This window comes from Stenella coeruleoalba (assembly GCF_951394435.1).
Source record: "Stenella coeruleoalba genome assembly, chromosome: 6".
Lineage (NCBI taxonomy): Eukaryota > Metazoa > Chordata > Mammalia > Artiodactyla > Delphinidae > Stenella > Stenella coeruleoalba.
Genome location: NC_137151.1, coordinates 67,345,093 through 67,367,272, shown reverse-complemented (window position 1 = coordinate 67,367,272; position 22,180 = coordinate 67,345,093). Strand labels below are relative to the sequence as shown.

At 40.0% G+C, this 22,180-nt stretch overlaps 2 protein-coding genes across 7 annotated transcripts in view; one reads left to right on the top strand and one right to left on the bottom strand.

The window, feature by feature from the left end:
• Window positions 1-1,579, bottom strand: part of DCAF17 (DDB1 and CUL4 associated factor 17) — a 35,375-nt gene extending 33,796 nt beyond the window's left edge. For 2 of the 4 annotated variants that reach the window (XM_079924484.1, XM_079924485.1), the window contains exons 1-2: window positions 849-1,128; window positions 311-414 (exon numbers count right to left, since the gene is read on the bottom strand). In XM_079924484.1, coding sequence (XP_079780610.1) covers window positions 311-414; window positions 849-974 — 230 coding nt within the window. In that variant the 5' untranslated portion in view covers window positions 975-1,128. Of the gene's footprint in view, window positions 1-9; window positions 267-310; window positions 415-848 lie in introns of those variants that run through there. The other 2 variants (XM_079924481.1, XM_079924482.1) reach the window with 2 other exon arrangements.
• The window catches only part of METTL8 (methyltransferase 8, tRNA N3-cytidine), an 83,727-nt gene continuing 63,117 nt past the window's right edge, over window positions 1,571-22,180 (top strand). For 2 of the 3 annotated variants that reach the window (XR_013828762.1, XM_079924486.1), the window contains exon 1: window positions 1,571-1,710. The gene's annotated coding sequence lies outside the window, so the exon portion shown is untranslated. The remainder of the gene's footprint in view (window positions 1,711-22,180) is intronic. The other variant, XM_079924487.1, reaches the window with a different exon arrangement.

Sequence of the window (22,180 nt, the reverse complement as noted above, 5' to 3'; positions counted from 1 at the left end):
AGTAGGTACCTGGATCTCTTGGCTCTGGTATCTTTTAAGCAGAATAAAATACTACATTGTACTCAGCAAACTGTCATTTTGCCTGCAATATAAATTTGCTTTAAGTTGGTGTTTACAAGAATAAAACCTCAAACTTTAGATTTAACAAGATTTTAAAATTACATGTATTTTACCCCCTACCCTTATTTTGGACCGATTTCTCCATTCTCCTATTTCACTAAGCACTAATGTAGGCATGTGTTTCTATAAAAATTAGAGTTAAGATCAACAGTCAAATGAATTACAGCAAAAACTTTCACCAAAAAGATACCTGCTGACACAGCACCGATAGTTGTCAAAATATATTCTTCCTCTCTCATAGGCTATAGGTGACTTGGAATGAGTTGTCCAAACATTCTTAAACTTAGTACTTTCCTGAAAGACACAAGGAATTTCGATTTAGCAAATAACTCCTTTCTACTGTGCACCAATTTTAAGTTGGATAGTTACATTTACAGTTTTCAAAGTAATTTCATGTACGTTCTTAAAAAAACATTATGTTCAATTCTTCCTCACTCTGCCTTCACGTTTTGGCTTAAGTGGGGTGACCAATTTTTAGAAAAAAAAACTGTCTGCAATAAGACATAAGAAAGTTAAAAGTAAAAGCATGTGCCGGTTCTATTAAAGGCTATTTACTAATCCTCCAGGTTCAAGGCCTGGATCACCCTGCCCATCAAGGGTGATCTTAAAACGGGGCTGTATTGCGTGAAAACTGCACCCCTGCAGGAAGCTTGACTCCCACCCCTAGCCCCACCCTCCGCCAATCGCCCCGCTGCCCTTGGTTCGGCTCCCGGCCGGCGGGCGGTCACCTGGCACACCAGCGCCCGCAGGATACCCAGGTTCGTCCTCTGCACCACGCCCGCGTCCCGAGAGAAGAAGCCCAGCGCCCGGCGACTCAGCCTGCGGCACACGTTGGGCTTCTGGCTTGGGCCCATGGAGGTGCGGGCCGGTGGCGGAGTTGGCAGGGCCCAAGAGGGGTGCGCCCCTCACTCCGACGCTGGGCAGGAGCCGCTACCTCCGAACCTCCAGGCCCCAGCTCCCCGAGGGGCCCAGGAAAAGCTGACACCCGGAGCCGGGCCGGGGGCGCACGGCAGTGACGCGAGGTTAGGCAGAGCCGGCGCCGCCCGAAACCGGGCAATTGGGAAGGAAAAGAAACTTCCTTCCTGGCTGGCCCCTCAAACGCTCTCCGGCTCCGAACCCGGCGGCCGGCACTGCGACGACCGTAACGCGCGGTCCGCCGGAGCCGTTCCCTCACTGGGAAATGTAGTTCCCAGTGCCCTCGGAGGCATCTTGACTTCTGTCCAGAACTACAACCCCCACAAGGCAGCGGGGAGCGAGCGCTTGCCCCGGCCCCGCCTCCAACCGGCCGCGGCCCCGCCCGGCCTTGCCTCCTCTGGCCCCGGCGGAGGCTGCGCCGTAGGGCTGGCGCGCCTTTCCGGCTCAGCACGCGGCGCCAAGGGAGAACCCTGGGGGCGCTGTGCTGCAGCCTCTTGATCCCCGTTACCTGTTCAAGCCCTGCGTTCAGGGGTGCGTCCCTTGCCGCCCCAGTACCCTTACGTCTCTCAGCCCCCGACTTTTGCTCTGAGAGGCCCTGACCGGGCGCCGAGAGGGTGACGGTGTCGTGTGCTACCGCCCCTCTCCCCCGAAGGCAGCGTCCAGTGCTAAAGAAAGGTACGCCCTCGGCTTTCCCTTCAGTCACGCGTTGGACGTTGTGGATGAGGTGTACGGTTAAACCTTTTGGGTCCGTAAACACTATGCTTTTGTTATTATGAGTTAGTGGTGAAGGTGCTGGCATTCCCACCAAACTAGAGTTGAATTATTTTCCCGGAGGCCCGCCCTTTTGTGGTCCGCAGAGACGCAGGCTGGTTTTGCGATAATTGCTGCATTGTCCTTACTCGCCTTTTTTTCCCCTCCTTATCGGGAATGAAATATGAAATATTTACATTGTTATTGAACTGCCTAGGGTACTCCACGTTGATTCCTCTAAGTAAAAGATAACTTTGTGACTAGCCCTGCCTGTAGGGTCAAGGTTCCTGTCATATCCTCAAGGGCTGGGTCATTGAGGATATGACATTCCTACCACACTAAGGTTTCAGTAATCATGCACCAGACGAGGGCCCTTGCTTTGCTTTTAAGTGCCTTGAGGGTGGTGTCTTTGCATCTCCCACGTGGCCTCTTGTTCAGACGTGGGCTAGGGAGTGATTGCATTTGACTGACAGAGCAAAAAGTACAATACTGGGTGAGTGCATTGGTTTTAAGTGTTTAGGAAAAATTTGTCATATCTCTTTTTAACTCTGCTGAATTTCCTTTAGGGCCTGGGCTTTTGCTGATTTTTTCATGACTTATTTACAGCATACTGTGGAGTGCTTTGTATATTTTTAGAGAGCGCTATAATAGTTAATTTGGTAATTCATGAATGCAGCTGTCACTGAGAAAACGAACCCAGAAAAGATAACTGGGTTTTCTTTGGCGAAAATGAAATTCAAATCATTGCTGAATTGAATTGATCACCTCTTTTTTTCTCCTTCCCCTTCACCCCAACTTGTTTGTCTCCCCGTGGTCTGTATCTCACCACCAAGTCACCCAAGGGACAGTCATCCTAGATGCCCTCTTTTCTGTCACCCTCAACCAAGTGCTTTTGATTCTGTTATCCATCTCCTCTTCATATCCCCCCCGGAGTAATTTAGGGCCTCACCATTTTATCACATTATTATGTTAAGTAGCCTCCTTTCTGCCTTACTTAAATACTTTCAATTCCAATCCTCCTCACTGCTGCCAGAGTGATTTTTCTAAAGCACAAATCTGTCATTTCCCTATTTAATCTTTCAGTAGCTCCCCGTCACCCAGAGCAGAATTTCTCAAACCTAAGTAGATACCTAGGATTCTCTATGGTGAGCTTAAAATATGTTCGGTATAAATGGTTGTACATTAAATGAAGCAAAACTATAAAACAAATAAATTCTGATGAATGCTTATTTATTGTTAACAATGAGACTGTTTTTGCTGGACCTATCATGCTCTAAAAAGTAAACCTTCACTGTCCTCCAGGGCATAAATTCCTTACAGAAAGGCCTGTCCGCATTGTCCTTGTGTCCTCAGTGACTTCACCTCTTTTCTTTATTTAAACCAGTGTAAAAATCTTCCTTTGTTCATTGTGTCATGATTTCATTTGACCTTCACTTGACAAATATCATTTACGTAAAAGTCTCCATGTCTCTCATTAAACCTGTGCCAATGATAAACCACTTGTTTGCCAGTGCAGTCCTAAACACAAACATGTGAACTGAAATCTTGTGACAGTACTGTAATCAATTAAAAGGTAGTCATCCAGGTGATCCAGAGTATCCTTTTGTTCAAAAAATTTTTTTTATTTAGATTTTTAACAAATTAAAAATAAAACGTTTCTCTAGAGAAATCTCATAACCTCGAGGCTACATAATACGAATTTCTCGAGGTCAGTATAGGTGCCTTATAGGACAAAATCTGAATGCCTTAGTATAGTATACAGGGCACTTTACTATCTGCATCTTGCCCACATTTTCAGCTTCACCTTTGCCCGTCCTTCACATTTGCTGCTTTTTTTTTTTTTTAGAGTCTGTACTTCTTAAAAAAATTTATTAACTTATTTATTATTTTTGGCTGCATTGGGTCTTCATTGCTGCCTGCGGGATTTCTCTAGTTGCGGTGAGCGGGGACTTCTCTTCGTTGTGGTGCGTGGACTTCTCATTGTGATGTCTTCTCTTGTTGTGGAGCACGGGCTCTAGGTGTGTGGGCTTCATTAGTTGCAGCATGCAGGCTCAGTAGTTGTAGCGCACGGGCTTATTGCTCTGTGGCATGTGGGATCTTCCCGGACCAGGGCTCCAACCCGTGTCCCCTGCAATGGCAGATGGATTCTTAACCACTGCGCCACCAGGGAAGCCCCACATTTGTTCTTGTGCTTCTGACATGTTGCCTACTTGCTCAAGCCAGGGTGCCTTTACATTTAAAATTTTCTTTGTCTGGAGCACACTTCCTTTCCTCTTATCTGTTTATCTCAAGACTCATCCCAGGTATCACAGCTCCACTCACACACTTTTCCCGACCCCTCCATCTTCTAACATGTTAGAAGAGACAAGGCAAGTTATAGCCTTGCCTCTTCTAACACGTTACTCTGCATACACTGGTTGTGGCACTATATTAGAATTGTTGTTTGCCTGTCTTCCCAACGTTTGTGTTTAGAGAGGTCCATTCATTCATTCAACATACATATGCAGTAACCACATTTTAGGCAGTGTGCTAAGGATGCATATGTATGTTGAATGAATGGGCTATTCTAAAAACAATGTTGTACAGATTCTGTTGTCAGCAACTAAGTACTTTTAACATAGAATCAGATTTAGTCTTTATTCTTTAAATAAGTAGGAAACCACAATATTCATAAAAAGAAATAACTTTTTAAAAACTTTAATCCCTTGTTATAAAGCAGAAACTAACCATTGTAAAGCAATTATACTCCAATAAAGATGTTAAAAAATAAAATAAAAAATAAACCTATGGGAATCAATCAATAAATAAAGATTCTTTTATTCACAAACAAACAACAAAAACTTTAATCCCTAACAGTTCTACCTATAAAGTAGATATTTTCTTGTTGAAGGTAAAATGTCATGAATCGATATCCCTAGGTTAAGATTTGGAAATGACTTCTCTTAATTTGGGGCATAAAACAAACATTAGTTCTTTTTTTTTTTTTTCATTCTGTGTCTGTGTGATGTTTAGAGAATACTTAACCATCCTTGCCATGATACTTTAAAGACAGAAAAGAGGACATGTGAGTTCAGAAGTTAATAAAATGCTTTTTGTTCACATACGTCATTTAAAGAGGCATAACAGAATAAATGTATAAAACACTCTGGTTATTAAACCTGAACATTTGTTCAGAGACAAAGAAATTTGAACCAAGGCCACAAGAGGTCATTCATTCAACATGTAATTATTTTCATCTACAATGTGCTGGCAGCTATTTCGGCATAGGGTATAACAATGAACAGGGAACAAGGTCCTCACGTGTTGGGAGAGATAGACAATACATAGATTTTAAAAATAAGATTTTCAGGTAGTGATAAAGTGCTGGGAAGAAGAGAAAACAGAGTGATGTGCTCGACAGTGAGTGGTTGAGAGCCCTACTGTACCCAGATGGTCAGGAAAGAGCTCTCTGAAGAGTGGAGTTTGAACTGAGCCCTGAATGATGAGGATGAGCCAATCTGCATGAACTAAGATTAGAGTAGTCTAGGCAGAGGGATGCTCCAATTCAGGGTCCCTAAGGCAATCACAACGTTGGATTATTCTAAAATTATGAGAAGGCTAGTGTGATTCTTTAGTGTGCATGAGGGAAGTGAACTTGCCAAGGTAGGCTGGGACCAAGTCACATCGGGTATAAGGAATTTTGGATTTTATTCTGTTGTGATGGGAAGCCATAGGACACTTTGAAGAAGGAGTGTAATGTGATCTAATTTGTTATAATAAGGTCATTGTGGCTATAGTGTACTGCAGTGGCACAAGGAGATGGTGGCTGTTGCATTGGTCCAGATAAGAGATGATAGATGGGGGCTTCCCTAGTGACGCAGTGGTTGAGAGTCCGCCTGCCAATGCAGGGGACGCGGATTTGTGCCCCAGTCCGTTAGGATCCCACATGCCGCGGAGCGTCTGGGCCCGTGAGCCATGGCCGCTGAGCCTGCGCGTCTGGAGCCTGTGCTCCGCAACGGGAGAGGCCACAACAGTAAGAGGCCCGCGTACCGCAAAAAAAAAAAAAAAAAAGAGATGATAGATGGACTAGAGTGGTGGCAGGAGAGATGGAAAGAAGGGAACAGATTCAGGATATATTTATTTTGAAAGTAGAACTGACAGGACTTCTGATGTAGTAGATATTAAAGATGAAGGAAAGAGTCAAGTGAAATCATGATAAAGCAGAACCACAAATCAACATCCCCAAATTCCCCAGAACAAATGGAAAGCTGGGAAATACTCACGATGTGCTGTCAATGAAAGATGCCAAGATTTCATTAAATGTACACATTAGCATTATAGACATTAATGCTGGAGAATGTTAGGATTTGTTCTATGGCTGGGGCATGTGGGAAGAGAGGAATAAAATCAAGTCCCAGAAGTAGGCAGGGGTCAGAGCATGTGAGCCCATGGCAATGTGATGGGAAAAATCTCTGGAGTGATATTACATTCCCTTAAAGAGATAGTTAGGTACAGCATCAGGACAAGAGTGAAGTAGAGAGACCAGTTAGCAGGTAATTGTAGTAGTTCAGGTGAGAGTGAGTCACTTTTGGAAATTTATTTTGAAATTATTGAGGCTTTTAACCATAAATTTGGTTCTTTTATTTTTTCTCTGTATATTTTGATGATATATATCTGAACATGTAGTAGATTCATTCATATACAAAGTCCAGAAAGATTTAGGTTTAAAGGATTGATAGTAAAGTTTACAAACTATTCCTCTTATTTAAAAAAATATTTTATTTATTCAAAAGAATATGTATAGGTAACATAGCATAATATGTAAATAATAATTATAAAATGAATACCCAGATAGCTATCATCAACTTTAAAAAAAACAGAACATTACCTAAAACTTTGACATCTCCTATGTGTCCATCGTTCTTCCTGGATCCCTCTTTCTTCTTTATATAAATAAAACATTAAGTTTTGAATGTTTTTGAACATCATATAAATTGAATCATACTGCATATATGTACTCGTCTACAAGTTGTCTATTTTTGCTTCAGCATTACACTTGACAGAGTACCTGTAGTTCATTTCATTTATTTTTACCAATATATAGTATTTCATTGTGTGAATTTACTACAATTTATTTATCCATTTTCTACTGGCTGGGCTTTTGTTTCTTTTGGGCTTTTTATTCCTAGAAAAGTGCTTCTATAGACCTTAAACCTGTGTTTTGGTACACACATTAAAAAAGGTGTTCTTTTTCTATTGCTGTGTAACAAATTACCCCAAACTAAGCACCTTAAACTAACACCCATTTATTGTCTCTCTTTTTTTTGTACACCGATGACTACTTGTCCCAGAGCCATTTATTGGAGGGGCCCTCATTTCTCCACAGATCTGTAGTGCTAACTCTGTTATATATCGAGTTTACATTCATAGTGTATTTCTAGGCTCTGTTTTCTGGTCTATTCTATTTTTCTCTCCCTGGGTTAATGAATACCTGACCACTTTTATAATAAGCCTTTCCAGCTGGTACAGCAAGTCCTCTACCTTATTCCTTTTCTTCAGGAGGATCTTATTTCTTTTTTGCAATTGCACTTTCATATACATTTTTAAATCTGCTTAAGTTCTACAAAAACCTTACTGGAATTTTGATTGGGATGACATTAAATCTACCTATCAATTTGAAGAGAACTGACATCTTTACCATATCAAATTATCCTATCTCTGAAGACAGTATGTCTCTCCATTTATTTAGATCTTTTTAGTGTCTTTTAATGAAATTTTATAATCTTTTTATTAATGGATTGCATATTTTGCAACTTTCTAAGTACATTATATTTTTGGTCAGTGTTGTACATGGTGTATGTATTTTTTTAATTAATTTTTTTGTGGGGGCTGCATTGGGTCTTCGTTGTGTGAATGGTATATTTTCAAATTAGGTCTTCTCACTATATTTTTGCTAGTATGCAAACATGCAGTTGTCTTTTTGTATATTGATCTTATGTTTAGCAACATTGTTTTTGTATATTGATCTTTTGTTTGCCAACATTTATCTTTAATAGCAATAATTGTCATTTGTAAGGTTTGGGGGATTTTTCTACATGGATAATCATGTCCTCTGGAAACTGTGACAGTTTTGTTACTTCCCTCTCAATTCTTTTACTTTTTTTCCTCTTTCTTTTCTTACTATGTTGGCCAGGATCAGTGCAGTGTTGAATAGAACCAGTGATAATGGACATCCTTGTCTTATTCATGTTTATAAATGGAATACTTCTAATATTTCACCATTAAGGATGACATTGTAGGTTTTTGGTAGCTACCTTTTATCAGGTTAATGAACTTCTCATCCATTCCATATTTGCTAAAAGTCTTGTTCATTTTATTTTTAGTCATGAATGGGTGTTGAATTTTATCAAAGACTTTGTCTGTAACTGCTGAGGTGATAATATAATTTTTTTCCTGTAATCTGATAATGTGGTAATTACATAAATATATTTTCTAATGTTAAACCAAACTTGAGTTTAGATAAGTTTTGGTGATGTGTTTTGTTTTTTAAACACTGTGGAATTTGGGCAACTGCTGGCTTCATTGCTCTCTCAGCTCTTTGGATCTTTGCTAGCTTTTGGTCTCTGAGGGTTTCTCTTTCTTTCTTGCTGGCTCACTGATGTATCGATATTTAACAAGATATATTTTTTAATGTATTTGTCCAGGCTTTTGGGAATATTTTATAGCAGAAAGGTTTTGGGAGTATCAGGCTCACCAAATTACCAGAACAAGAATTCTACTTTCTCATATTTTTAGTGTAAAAGCTTCCATTAATGTAAGATACGATCACTTAGCACCATTTCTGTCTTCTCTTCTTCTTGTCTGTGTGCACAACCATGCCTCTCCCTGCTGAAATCAAGGAAGTGGAGTTGTATGGTAGAAAGAGCATCACATCAGGAGTCACAAGGCACAAGTTGTAGCAGCATCACATAGTGAAATTTTGACTAAGCCATTTACTCTGTTTCCTTCAATCATCTGCTAAGTGGAAACGGGATTGAAGTGAATCACATGAATTTATAAACATGAACACACTGTTGTAGAGAGTTTGGGGAAGAGAGAAGGTTGATTAAGTAGCACAGAGCATTGTTCTTTTTTTAGGGTAGAGAAATTTTGTATGATACTGTAATGGATACATAACACTGTGCATTTCTTTTTTTTTTTTTTTTTTCTTTTCCTGTAGTGCCATGCACGGCATGCAGGATCTTAGATCCCCAACCAGGGATCAAACCCATGCCCCCTGCATTGGAAGCGTGGAGTCTTAATCATTGGAGTGCCAGGAAAGTCCCAGACTATGCATTTATTAAAACCCATATAGCTTTACAGCACAAAGAGTAAAACTTAATGTATGCAAAATTTAAAAAAGAAGGGGAAGGGGGGTTCCAGGATATAATGCAGACGGTGACAAAAGAATCTAACTGTATTACAAATGTATGCGGTGATCTCACTGAAAGGGGCAAGAGAAAAGGTGCTGACCTAAGTAACTTTGAAAATGAGACTATAAGACTAAAAGCAGTAGGAACTATACATAAGCGCTGTCCTCTAGTTGATAAAAGTTTCCCACAGAGGTATGGGTTAATAATTCTGAAACTACTACACATGAGTACTGGAATTAAACAATTAATAGCTGCATGGTGGATGATGGCAACCAGATTTCTTACTGTTGGAGTGGGAGGTTATAGACAACCAAGTGGGGAAGGCTAGAATGATCCATGTGGTAATGGATTAGAGTTGGAGACATTAGTATAAACTCTAGTTAGCGTACTATAGATACAGATGGATACATATGAAACATTTATAGATAAAGATATGTGTATATGCATGGTTTAGTATACACACATATGTTTCCTTGCTTTGTCAGTTGAGAGGGCCTAGAAGCAAGGACAGCGTAGTAGCAAAGAGCACACCCAGCACCCAGACCATTCTCCAATAAAAGGAACAAACACTCTATTTATTTAATAAATTATTTTATTTTATTTATTTTTGGCTGTGTTGGGTCTTCATTGCTGCACACGGGCTTTCTCTAGTTGCGGTGAGCGGGGGCTACTCTTCGTTGTGGTGCACGGCCTTCTCATTGCAGTGGCTTCTCTTTGTTGCAGAGCATGGGCTCTAGGTGTGCAGGCTTCCATAGTTGTAGCACGCAGGCTCAGTGGTTGTGGCTCGCGGGCTCTAGAGCGCAGGCTCAGTAGTTGTGGCGCACAGGTTTAGTTGCCCCGCGGCATGTGGGATCTTCCCAGACCAGGGATTGAACCCATGTCCACTGCATTGGCAGGCAGATTCTTAACCACTGCGCCACCAGGGAAGTCCCAACACTCTTTAGAGGAAATGGCTGATTCTAGGACTGGATCAAGGAATATACAAGAGTCTGCAAAGTCTTGTAGTGCCAGAAAGTAAAGAAGTGCTCAAAAATACAATGATGGGAATGTGTCAAAAGGATATAGGAAACAACAGAAAGAGCTCTTTTTTTTTTGCGGTACGCGGGCCTCTCACTGCTGTGGCCTCTCCCGTTGCGGAGCGCAGGCTCTGGACGCGCAGGCCCAGCGGCCATGGCTCACGGGACCAGCCGCTCTGCGGCATGTGGGATCTTCCCAAACCAGGGCACGAACCCATGTCCCCTGCATCGGCAGGCGGACTCTCAACCACTGCGCCACCAGGGAAGCCCCAGAAAGAGCTCTTAATTGGCAAAGCAGGAATAGTTTGAACAACAAAATAAAGTAGTATTGGGTTATAACCCAAAGTTTAAAATAAATACCTATGAGACTGTACTGATATAAACAACAAGTGATTGAACAAATAAATGGGGGAGAAGAAACAAATCTCCCTTGCAAAAACATTCCAAATAATTTATGTAGACACTTCACCCTTAAAAAGGCGGAGCATAACTCCCCTCTCCTTAAGTGTTGCTGTGCATAGTGACTTCCTGCCAAAGCATATGGTATGGAAAAGAGGGGGGTTGGTAACTTTACAGTAGAAACCTGTCAGTCACTACCTCAGCCAATTTATCAAGGTTAACATCAACAGTGGTGAGTCATGTTCATACCACGTACCCTTGATATGATGTGATAAGAATGGCACTTTACCTCTGTGGTTTTCCTCCCTAAAGCCCATAACCCCAGTCTAATCATGAGAAAAACATCTGATGAATATTTACTGAGAGGTATTCTAAAGATAACTGATCAGTACTCCTCAAAACTGTTAAGGTCTTCAAAAACAAAGAAAGTTTGAGAAACTGTTAGAGCCAAAGAAGAGCCTAGGGAGACTTGATGGCGAAATGTAATGTGGTGTCCTGGAAGGAAGATGAGCTCAGGTACCAGCCTGCCTGGGTTCAGATCTCAGCCTCACTACTTATTAGTGTGTGAACCTGGTTACCCTAACTAGAATTACTTAACCTCTATGTGCCTCAATTTACTTATCTGTTAAATGGGTTCTTGGGGGGACTAAATGACTTAATATATGTAAAGCACTTAGAGTAATGCCTGGCACATAGCCAGCACTGTATAATTGTTTGAGTCTATTATTACTACTTTGCTTTGCTCTTTAGCTTTGGGGATCTCTGTGATTATAGCTGAATTTCAATGACTCTCCTTCAGCATACTGAGTTTTAGCTTGGCACTCTGACAAAACAGTATTCATAATGTTTTGCTTATAAGGGAAAAATTATCAAGATGGTAAACATTCAAGAGAAAGTAGGACCAGAACTTGAGGATTCCCAACCCCAGTTTCCTGCTACATATATATAGTATTGACTGAGTGAATGCAGAAGCCATGAAACCTGACAGGATACTTTTTATGGGCCTAGACATGCCAACATAGAGATTCTGAAGTTAACTTTGGTTTTCAGTAGATTCCTTATTAAAATATCCACTTCCCTTGTTAAACTGATGTTCTTTTAGGACAAAGCACTACCTGCAGTGCAAACCCCTCAGATTTAGGGTTCAGTACCTAAAATTTTGGTGATATTTGAAACAAAATGGAATGAATGTATTATAGAAACATATGTTTTAGGCCTTTTACTTCTCTGCGTAGAATACATACCAACTCTTCAGAAAACCCCTTACAGATCAGCAGCTCAGGTAGAATAGAGCTCTGAGAAGAACGTAGAATTTGGAGTCAGGAGACCTGCTTGGAGTGTGGGTTCTTGTAGCTGTGTGATCAAGGCCACTCATTAACCCCTTTGAGCCTCAGCTCCCATCTGTAAAATGGTGATAACAGAAATGCTTGCCCTGCCTTCCTCCCTTGCTTATAGAGTTGTTGTAAGGATTAGGTGTGAAAATGAATGTGAGAGCTCTTTGTAAGTTGTAAAACCTGTACAAGTATTATTTGTTATGATAATCTCAGGTTTTCAACCAGAGTAAAATTCTCATGGAGCTTTATAGTCATATTAAGTGTTGCAGTCATCTGCACACCTTTACTTACTTATTATGTAATAAAATGAAGTCATTCGAATTTAAGATGCTTTAGATGGTATATTTTCTCATAGGACTTTAGTTGTTACGATGTTTTTCTTTGGTGTAACAAAGGAAGGCATTGTTTTAATCTGGAATTGTCTCTTTGAGGCGGCAGTTTCAGGAAATGTTTTCCAAACTCTTCACTGAAATTGGCTGTATAGAGAACACAAAAGTGTCTTCCTGTCATTTAGAAGTTGTCTCCTACAGACACAGACCCTCTTGTCCTGGTGTGGAGCTGACCAGCAGAGGGTGCACAAGCTTTCCCAGCAGCTAGGCTGGGCAGACCTGACTGGTGCCATCTGTGTGTGCTGCCTGATGATTAACAAGTACTATAAATGAAAAGGTTCTAGCACATCGGAAACACAGTTACCAAATGGAAAGAGACAGCAGCCATAATGTCACACAGCAGTGTAGGAAGCACCTCCCTAGTTGGTGAATAGGAAGTTTCTGGATAACTGGAATTTGATATTCTAATGTGGTTTTATTTGTCTGTTTTACACCTTCTCCTGCTACTCTTTGCTTTTTCCAATTTCTTTCTCTTTCCAGCTTTTTTACCCCACCTTCTCAGCATCTGCAATTGTCTGCCTCACCTGGTCTAACAAATTGGGGTCTTTTAAAAGTAGCCTTTCTTTGGACTTCTTTGACCCTAAGGTATTTGGGTCCTGAATCCAGCCAACTACAGCATTCTGTCTGGGTCCCACTAACCAAACTCTTACAAACTCCATGGCATCTTTTCCTCCATGGAAATGGGTGACCATCAGAAAATTTTGTAACCTTTTAGTGTTACTGTCACTACTGCCCGTATCTTCTTTTTTTCCCCCCTTCCTTCCCAAGCGTGGATAGTATATAGTTACTGGTTTTTAAAATATTTTTATATTTTCTGATTATAAAAGTAATTTGAGTTTTCTCGAAAAGAACATTTTGAGACACATTAAGAAGAAAATATAAGGATCTCCTTGAGCCTTTCAGTCAAAGGGAACTACCATAAACTCTTCCAGACTTTCTCTATGCATACACATAGGTGTTGGTATGTGTATTAATTTTTTAAAATGAGATCATACCATAGGTACTCTTTTGTACCTTTTTTACTCTACCTAATAAATCATGGACTTCTTTCCATATCAACAACTTTAGGTTTTTAGCAACATTCTAAGTAACTACATAATTTTCCTTTATATAGGTGTACAATAATTGAGTCCTCTAAAGATGAATATTTGGATTGTTTGCAGTTTTTCCGTATAATGCTGTGACAAATCCTTAATATATTCTTCTGATTATATTCTTAGGATATATTTCTAGAAATGGAAATTTCCATCAGATTTCTTCTTTAAAAATGTTCATGTGTATTGCCAAAGTTCCCTCAGGAAAGGTCTCTTGGTACAATCTCCCTGGCAATGCGTGAGGATGCTTGTTCTTGCACACCACTGATCACAACATTTCACCTTTGCCAAAATGATGGTCAGTAACCCATTGCACCAATTTTTTTTTAATTGGTGGACTCTCTGCTCTCCATGTCACCCCAGAAAATTAATCTATGGCAGCAGTTCTCAAGTTTTTTGGTCTCAGGACCACTTGACACTCTGAAAAATTATAGAGGCCCCCCCCAAGAGCTTTTGTTTATATGGATCATAGTTATCATTATTTGCTGTATTAGAAATTAAACCTAAGAAAAAATTTAAATATTTATTTAAGTCCTTTTAAAACAATAATAAACCTATTGCATATTAGTATGAATACCCTTTTTATTAAAAGTATTTTCCAAAAGAAAAAAATTAGAAGAGTAGGATGGTTTTACATTTTTGCATATCTCCTTAATGTATGGCCTAAAAGAAGATGGCTAGATTCTTATATTTGCTTTTGCACTGTCTATTATGATATGTTGTTCCAGTTGATATATATGAAGAAAATCTGATCTCACACAGATATATAAGTAGTTAGAAAGGGGCGGAGTACTTTAAAAGTCTATTCAGATGAGTGTGAAGAATCTCCTTTAATACTACACTAAATCCCAGTAAGTGGTAGCTTCTTTTTTTAATTAATTAATTAATTAATTTATTTATTTATTTATTTATTTTTGGTTGCGTTGGGTCTTCGTTGCTGCGCGCGAGCTTCCTCTAGTTGCAGCGAGCTGGGGCTTCTCATTGTGGTGGCTTCTCCTGTCGTGGCTCGCGGGCTCTAGGCTCACGGGCTTCAGTAGTTGTGGCACACAGGCTTAGTTGCTCCGCAGCACGTGGGATCTTCCTGGACCAGGGCTCGAACCTGTGTCCCCTGCATGGGCAGGCAGATTCTTAACCACTGCACCACGAGGGAAGTCCATGTGTTAGTTTCTTAAAGGTTAATTGCAATATAATATTTGAAATCAAACCTGTGAACTTTTTCTACTCTGTTACATTAAAATCCATTGGTCTGTCTTGCACTTTGAGTGGATCTTTTACCCATGCATGATTTTGTGATATCATATGTTGGCCATCTGGAAAATATTGGTTCACTGAGTTGTGCACGTCTTCCAAATGTTGACACATTTCATTATACAATATCAAAAATACTTTATTCTCATCAGAACAGTGTTTAAGTGTCAGCAAGCTGTTAAGCTCACAGTGGTGGACACAGGGTTTCCAAAATTCTAATTTTTGCTTGAAAGCTTGAATTTTATCAATGGCAACAAATGCTGTCAGTTGTTTTCTTGACAGGCTTACTTTGTTTTTGAGAAAATGCCAAAGTAAAAATGGGGTTCCATGAAAACAGTCTTCATTGCTTCATCAAGGATATGCTTAAGTGAAACTGGTTTTTTCTTTTTTTTCTTCAAATGCATGGTTGGTAAAGAAGGCATGACCTCTAGTATAGTTTGGTGCCACTGCCTTGATTCAGACCAAGGTCCCAGCAGTTTTATCCACCATTGCCTGTACACCATCAGTGCAAATGTCACCACAGTAAAAAGGCAAATAACATGTTGATGGTATTGTGAAAATAATTCTGACCTTTTGCAGACCCACTTAAAGTGTCTTGGGGGCCCCTAGGGATCTGTAGACCACACTTAGAGAACCTCAAAAGGTCTAAGGTAATCATAGGAACTCATTCTCTTACCAGAGACTGGTTTAGGAATAGTTTGTGACCCAGTTCTGGCCAGTGAAATCTGAGAGCAAGTCTGTTGAAGAACTTGTGAAAAAGTTTCCTCATCACTAAAAAGAGGCATAAGAAAGAGATGATCCTTTTCCTGCTCTGGATATTGCCATGCCAATGTGATGCCTGGAACTGCTGCAGCTGTTTTGTAATTAACAAAGCGAACCAGCCTTAGAATGAAGGTGATGCTATTTAGAGCAAGATGGAGAAATGGCATGAACCTGGGTCCTTGATGACATTATAGAACTGAAACCATACCTGGAACTTGCCCAACCTCTGGACTTAGTTCTGAGAGATAACATGCTCTATTTATTTGAGCCAGTTTGAATAGTGTCTTCTGTTACTTGCAGTCATAAGCATCCCCCAAAGTTATTTATTATTAGTGTGATGAACATTTTAAAGTGTTTAGTGGCCATTTGCATTTCTTTTGTGAATGCTTATTGATGTATTTGCACATTTTCTACTGAGGTCATTTCTAATTATTTTCTAAACATTCCTTATATATGAATCATATTAACACATTCTAATATTTTGCATTTATTTCCGTGAGTGTCTTTTATAGTATATCATCCTGTACATTCCTATAGCAATCAATTAGTCTTTTTCTTTTATATTTTATGGCTTTGGTATAATGTTTAAAAGAGTCTTTTCTACCCCACTTTTTAGTAAGTATTCACCTATATTTTTTCTAAGCCTATAAAAAGTATTTTTACATTAAAAACTTTAATTCATCTGGAATTTATTTGGTGTTAGATAGAATAGGGATATAACTATTTTTTCTGAATAGGTAGCCCCTTCTTAATACGCTTTTTTGAATAGGCCAGTCTTAACCTACTGATTTGAAATACTAGCTTTATTACAAATGGAATTCTTATATATAATTTGACTAGTTTCTGGACTTTTTATTCTGTTCTAGTGCTTTGACTGTATATCCTGGCACTATAGACATGGCCAGGATATATTTGCTTTCTAGAGTATTGTAATGTATGGAAGGGCAAGGACTACCCCAACCCTCCTTAATCCTATGCCACCACAATCAACAGCACACATTTCCCCTGCAGTATTTTCTTGGTACTTTCTGCATGTTTATTATTCCAGATGAACTTTAAAATTATTTGTTCAAGTTCCCCAAAGACATTTTTGGAACTTTGATTGGAATTACTTTAATTTTGGCGAGAATTTACATTTTTTGTTTGTTTGTTTTTTGCGATACGAGGGCCTCTCACTGTTGTGGCCTCTCCCGTTGCGGGGCACAGGCTCCGGACGCGCAGGCTCAGTGGCCATGGCTCACAGGCCCAGCCGCTCCGCGGCATGTGGGATCCTCCTGGACCGGGGCACGAACCTGTGTCCCCTGCATCGGCAGGCGGACTCTCAACCACTGCGCCACCAGGGAAGCCCTACATTTTTTTTACAATATTGAATCTTCAGCTCCAGAAACCCATGTACTGTCTTCCTATTTATTAAATTATCTTCCATGCTCCTCTGTAGAGTTGTATAGCTTTCTTAATATCAGTCCTGTACATTTCTGGCTAAATTTATTCCTAGGTATTTCATATAATTTTTTTGTTGTAATTGTAAGAGGGCTCTTTCCCCCTGTATATTTTCTATTTTTATCAATATTAAAAAAAAAATTTAAAAAATCTAGCTCATATTTCCAGATAGTTTTGGCTTCTCAAAACAGAATAAGCACAATGGATACTATCATTTGTGGCAGTACAGTGTGTACTATGTGCACTTGATTTATGAGGTATGACTGTTTGAGACTGTTTAAGGAAACAGAACATACCAGAAGCTATATCTTAATGAATATGATCTTTCCAAGCTGGTTATGTTGAGAATATGTACATTTATGGCAACAAGAACAACTTAGTCTAAAAACAACAAAAGGTATATATCCTAAAGCAAAAATATTGCCACCACTGAGGATATGAAAAAGAATCAATTAGCTTGCTATGAGGACATTATCTGAAAATAATGTTTTCAAAGATGTTTTACTGTTATTGGAATAAATAGTAATCTCTTAAGGTGATTTATTTGAAAGGACAACATTTATTTTGATGTAAAGTTGTAATTTTTAGTTAAACAACATACCTTTATAGGCACACCTTATGTTATCAGGTGGCAACGAGATGGCCGACAGGTTTTTTGTGTTTGCTATTGTTGTTTTAAAAGAATCATTTAATCAGATTGTTTTTTGTATTAAATAAAATTCCAGTTGCCCCAGGCATTATGGATTGGCAGTGTTTCAGCTGTTTGGGAAAATGGAATTTGCCAGTTTTCTAAGATCATCTAAAATAAAGAAACAAATTTCTTTTCATCCACATTATGGATTTTGAAAGCATGTGTAGTCTAGGCTGGTATCTTAATCACCAATTAAAATGCTCCTGTGGAAAATGTGGTTCTGAGCTCTTAACAGCTGACTTACAAATGGTCTTAGAAATAAGACCTTTTATAGATTGAAGATTACTATGGTTTCTTTACATATTGTGGTCCTTGGAAGTTAAAACTATAATTAACATTCTCAATTATTCTCAAGCAACTTGCTGTGGCATTATTATTCACGGGCTATTTGTTTTAATCATTCTTAAATGTATTGGTATTTTAGTTTATGTAATTTCTGAATGAGTTTATTATATGTTAAGTAAAGAGTGCTTGAGTTTTTTTTTCTTTGGGTGAGGAGTCTGACTCTAGGTCAGAATCATATGTGTGATCTTTCAGGCCTGGCAGTTAGCAATTAAGACTTTTCCTGCAAGGCCTCATCGGGAGAAGCTGCCATCCGCACACCAGAATTGGTATACAGCCAGTGCACTGCAGTTTTCTGTAGGGATTCCAGTCAAGCCTTCCCCCACCCACCCCCCGCCCTGCCTCTCCCCACTCTGTGTGGCCATGCTTTTATGTATATCTGCATTCTGATAAAGTGAATGCATATGTGGGGACCCACAAAATGGATGTCACGCCAGTGGCCTAGTCAAGGTCACATTTCTAAACCTTAGTCAGCCTGCCCTTATGGGAAACACCTGTCAAGGAAACCTAACATACTACAATCACAATCCTCCAACCTCATTTTAGCTAGCTCACCTTACCCTAGAAAACAGGACCTGCTAGCCTTATAAGGAGATCCCTGACCTTCTAGGCAATCATGCTGTTTCCACATTGCCTCTTCTAATGTACTATAAAGCTTGCTCTTGCCCAAAATCCCCTGGGAAGAGTGTTCCACTGCTAGTTTTTTCATTTGACAATTCCTAGACCAGATGCCTGCATTCAGAGGACTCCTTATTGGGGGCCTCTGCGGAGACCCTTTCTCCACTTTGGCTCAGTGCCATTCCTCTCTTAGCTCTTCCCTTCCTCCTAAACCCCCCACTCTGCGCCGGTCCGTGCGCCCACAAAAAGGCATTAGCCTCTTTTTCAGGGGTCTGAGGCAGTGAGACAGTTTCCCCCATCTTTGTTGCATCCACTCGATCCTTGCCTGGTGTCATTCCACAGGGGAAAATGGAACACTGGGGAGCCGGTGCCTCTTTTTGCCTCTTGTTTACACTGTTATGGTAAGTAAAAGCTTGATTGCTACTTTCACAGTTTGCCTTTTTGTCAAATGGGCCACCTCAATACTTGATTGCTCAATACAGGGAAGTGGGAATGGGGTTCCTAATTATTTGTGATTTTCTTTTTCTTTTTCAAGCTTTAAGGGGTGTCTTTTAGAAATGTTTCTGGAATTCACTGAATAATAGTTTGACTTTACATTTGTGAAACACTATGTCGTTTATAATGTTCTTTGTAAAAACTTTGTGACTTAGGAATTATCTCCATTTAAGAAATGAGCCTTAGGCAGAGTAAGTGACTTTCCCAAAAATCATGATTAATGGATCGGCTGTACCATGACTTAAACTTGAGGCTTATTCTGTTCTCAGTTCAGCACTTTCTTGGGAAGTTGGGACTACTTTAGGGCTGAATAATAAGCATAGCACATCAAGTAGGAAGCTTGATCCTGTGGTATTAATGAAGCCCTAGGGAAATTGTAAGGAGAGCCAGACTAACGGTAACAACAGTAATATCAACTAAAGTTTATTGAGCACTTACCATGCACCTAGCACTATGCTACATTATGCTAGATAGATCACCTTCTATAACCCTCCCATATTTTGCAATAATCTTATTAGTCACATTTTATTGAGGAAATTGAGGTTAACAAAGTTAAGTATCATGTTAGAGGTTATATGGTAGTAAGTGGCAGATCCTGGATTCAACTTAATCCAAACCCTTTGCCTCTTCACCTGAAATTGTTTTCCAAGGAGAATTGAGGTGATTCTGCCCTACTTGGAGTATTTCTGCTGTTAAGGAAGAGTGGGAGAAGAATTCTCTGGAACAGAATCTTCTAATGCTGTATTTCTCAATGGTGAAAAATATATAAACCCTCATTTAAAGGAAAAGAATTCTCAGACCCCTGAGTTGATATTTTACTATATTATTAACACAAATCTGGTTATAAGCTCCTTGTACATAGAACTATTATTCAACTATAAAATCAAAATAAGCACAAATACAACCACAAAGCCAATAAAATTCAAATTAACAACATTATAACGTGACTGCCGATGTTTTACCAAAACTAAATTGCAGCTCTCATTATAAACAAGGTACTGACCACCACCACACAGGTTCTTTGGACTTCATCCCATCTGTACTGTGTGTGCTATGTGTCTTCTCAATTCCCTCACCACTTTTCTCAACTCAAAATACTGCAGAATCGGGCTTCCCTGGTGGCGCAGTGGTTGAGAGTCCGCCTGCCGATGCAGGGGACACGGGTTCGTGCCCCGGTCCGGGAGGATCCCACATGCCGCGGAGCGGCTGGGCCCGTGAGCCATGGCCGCTGAGCCTGCGTGTCCGGAGCCTGTGCTCCGCAACGGAAGAGGCCACAACAGTGAGAGGCCCGCATGCCGCCAAAAAAAAAAAAAAAAAAAAAATACTGCAGAATCTTTTTACAGTGTGCTGTGTACTCAGATGCATCATTTCTATCTTATATCTGTGCTACTTGTTGCAACAAGATCATAAATGCACATATAGGCACTGAAATCAAGTAGCAGTTATACATTTGCTCCTACTGATTTTATTTTTTAGATTATCATAATAAATATACAATTAAAAAAGTTGTCATAGGATCTTAGATGTGTCCAGTGGGGGATTGATCCTGAGGAGCAAAGGATGGAGATTTATTATAATGACCTGCTGAAGATTAAAATGAGGTGGTAGTTGGGGGTCCATATTTCAGCTTTTTGTCCATGCTAAAATGTTTCGTTTTCCTAGGTGTTCATGGCCTTGTGGTTCTCCCACACTGTAAGCATCTCTCATTCAAATAGGATTTCCTTCTCCTTGTTACAGCATTACTGGTTTTTGTTACTAGGTGACATAGGTTAAACTCAGAAGGCCTAATTACTAACCAGTACCTTCTGTCTGTCTTTTCTTCCCCTTGTTTCTGTTAAACCCAGACTTCAACCACATCAAGTTCATCAACCTTCCCCAATCCCTCCTTCTCCTCTCTCCTCTTTATTTTTAAATTTCTAGTCATTTTGGGATTTTATGGTCATTTGTTATATTCTCCCTCAATTCCACATCCTAAATCACCATTACTTTCTGTACCACAAGCCTAGACAGGCCTAATCTGGGTAAAACCACATATTTTCCCCTCAGACTGCCTGGTGGTAGAGGAAATCACATAACTGCTATATTATTTAGGTTACTTTTGGTTGGAGATAACAGAAAACTCAGACTGGCTTAAACAATTAAGGGAATATATTGGCTCAATAACTGAAAAAGCCAGATGTGGGACTGGCTTCAAATGAAACTTAATCTAACTAATTAACAATGGGACCTAACTTCTTTTTATTTTCCCAATTTTCCTTCTTCAGAGTTGGCTTCATCCTAAATGTGTACCGTGCCATCATCCTTAGGCCAGGTAGCTTCAAGATAGCTTTTGTCATGGACTGAATTGTGTCCCCTTCCCCCAAATTCATACGTTGAAGCCCCAACCCCCACCATGTGACTATATTTGGATAAGGCCTTTGTGGAGGAAATAAAAGTTAAGTGAGGTGATAAGGATGGAGCCCTAATGCAATAGAAATGTGTCCTCATAAGAAGAGAAAGAGATACCCAAGATCTCTCTTTCCACAAGCATGCAAGATGGAAGGCCATGTGGGGACACAGCAAGAAAGTAGCAAGAAGGACCTCACCAGAAACCAACTCTGATGCCACCTTGATCTTGGACTTCTAGCTTTCAGAACTGTGAGAAAATAAATTTCTACTGTTTAAGCCACCCAGGCTGTGGTATTTTGTTAAGGCAGCCTGAGCTGACTAATACAGCTTTCAGTAGCTCCAGGGCTTCATGCTTCCTCTTTCACGTGTAACAGGTATGAAAAATCATCTTTGTCCCAAAATCTCTAGCACTAGACCTAAGAGATGCACTCTGTTGGCCAGATTTAGTCTGATGCTCACCTCTGAACCAGTCACGATGCCCACAGATTTGGAATGTACTGATTGGCTCAGTGTAGGTTATGCAGTCCATCTCTGGCTTCAGCCAGGTCCACTGTGGCTTCTCTGCAAACTCATAGATCCCAGGTCCATGAGCTACTGGAAGTGGGGAGTGAGTACTCAGGAGGCAGCTAATAAATGATCACTAATTTGAGTTGCAACTTCACGTGGGCCAATTATGTTGTTCACATTACTTTACTCAAATGTTGTTAGTTTCCTTTCTCATTTTTTTTCCTGTTCGTTTTCTCAGGTTCCCTACCTTGCAGCCTCTTACTTCACAAAGAAGAGAGCAT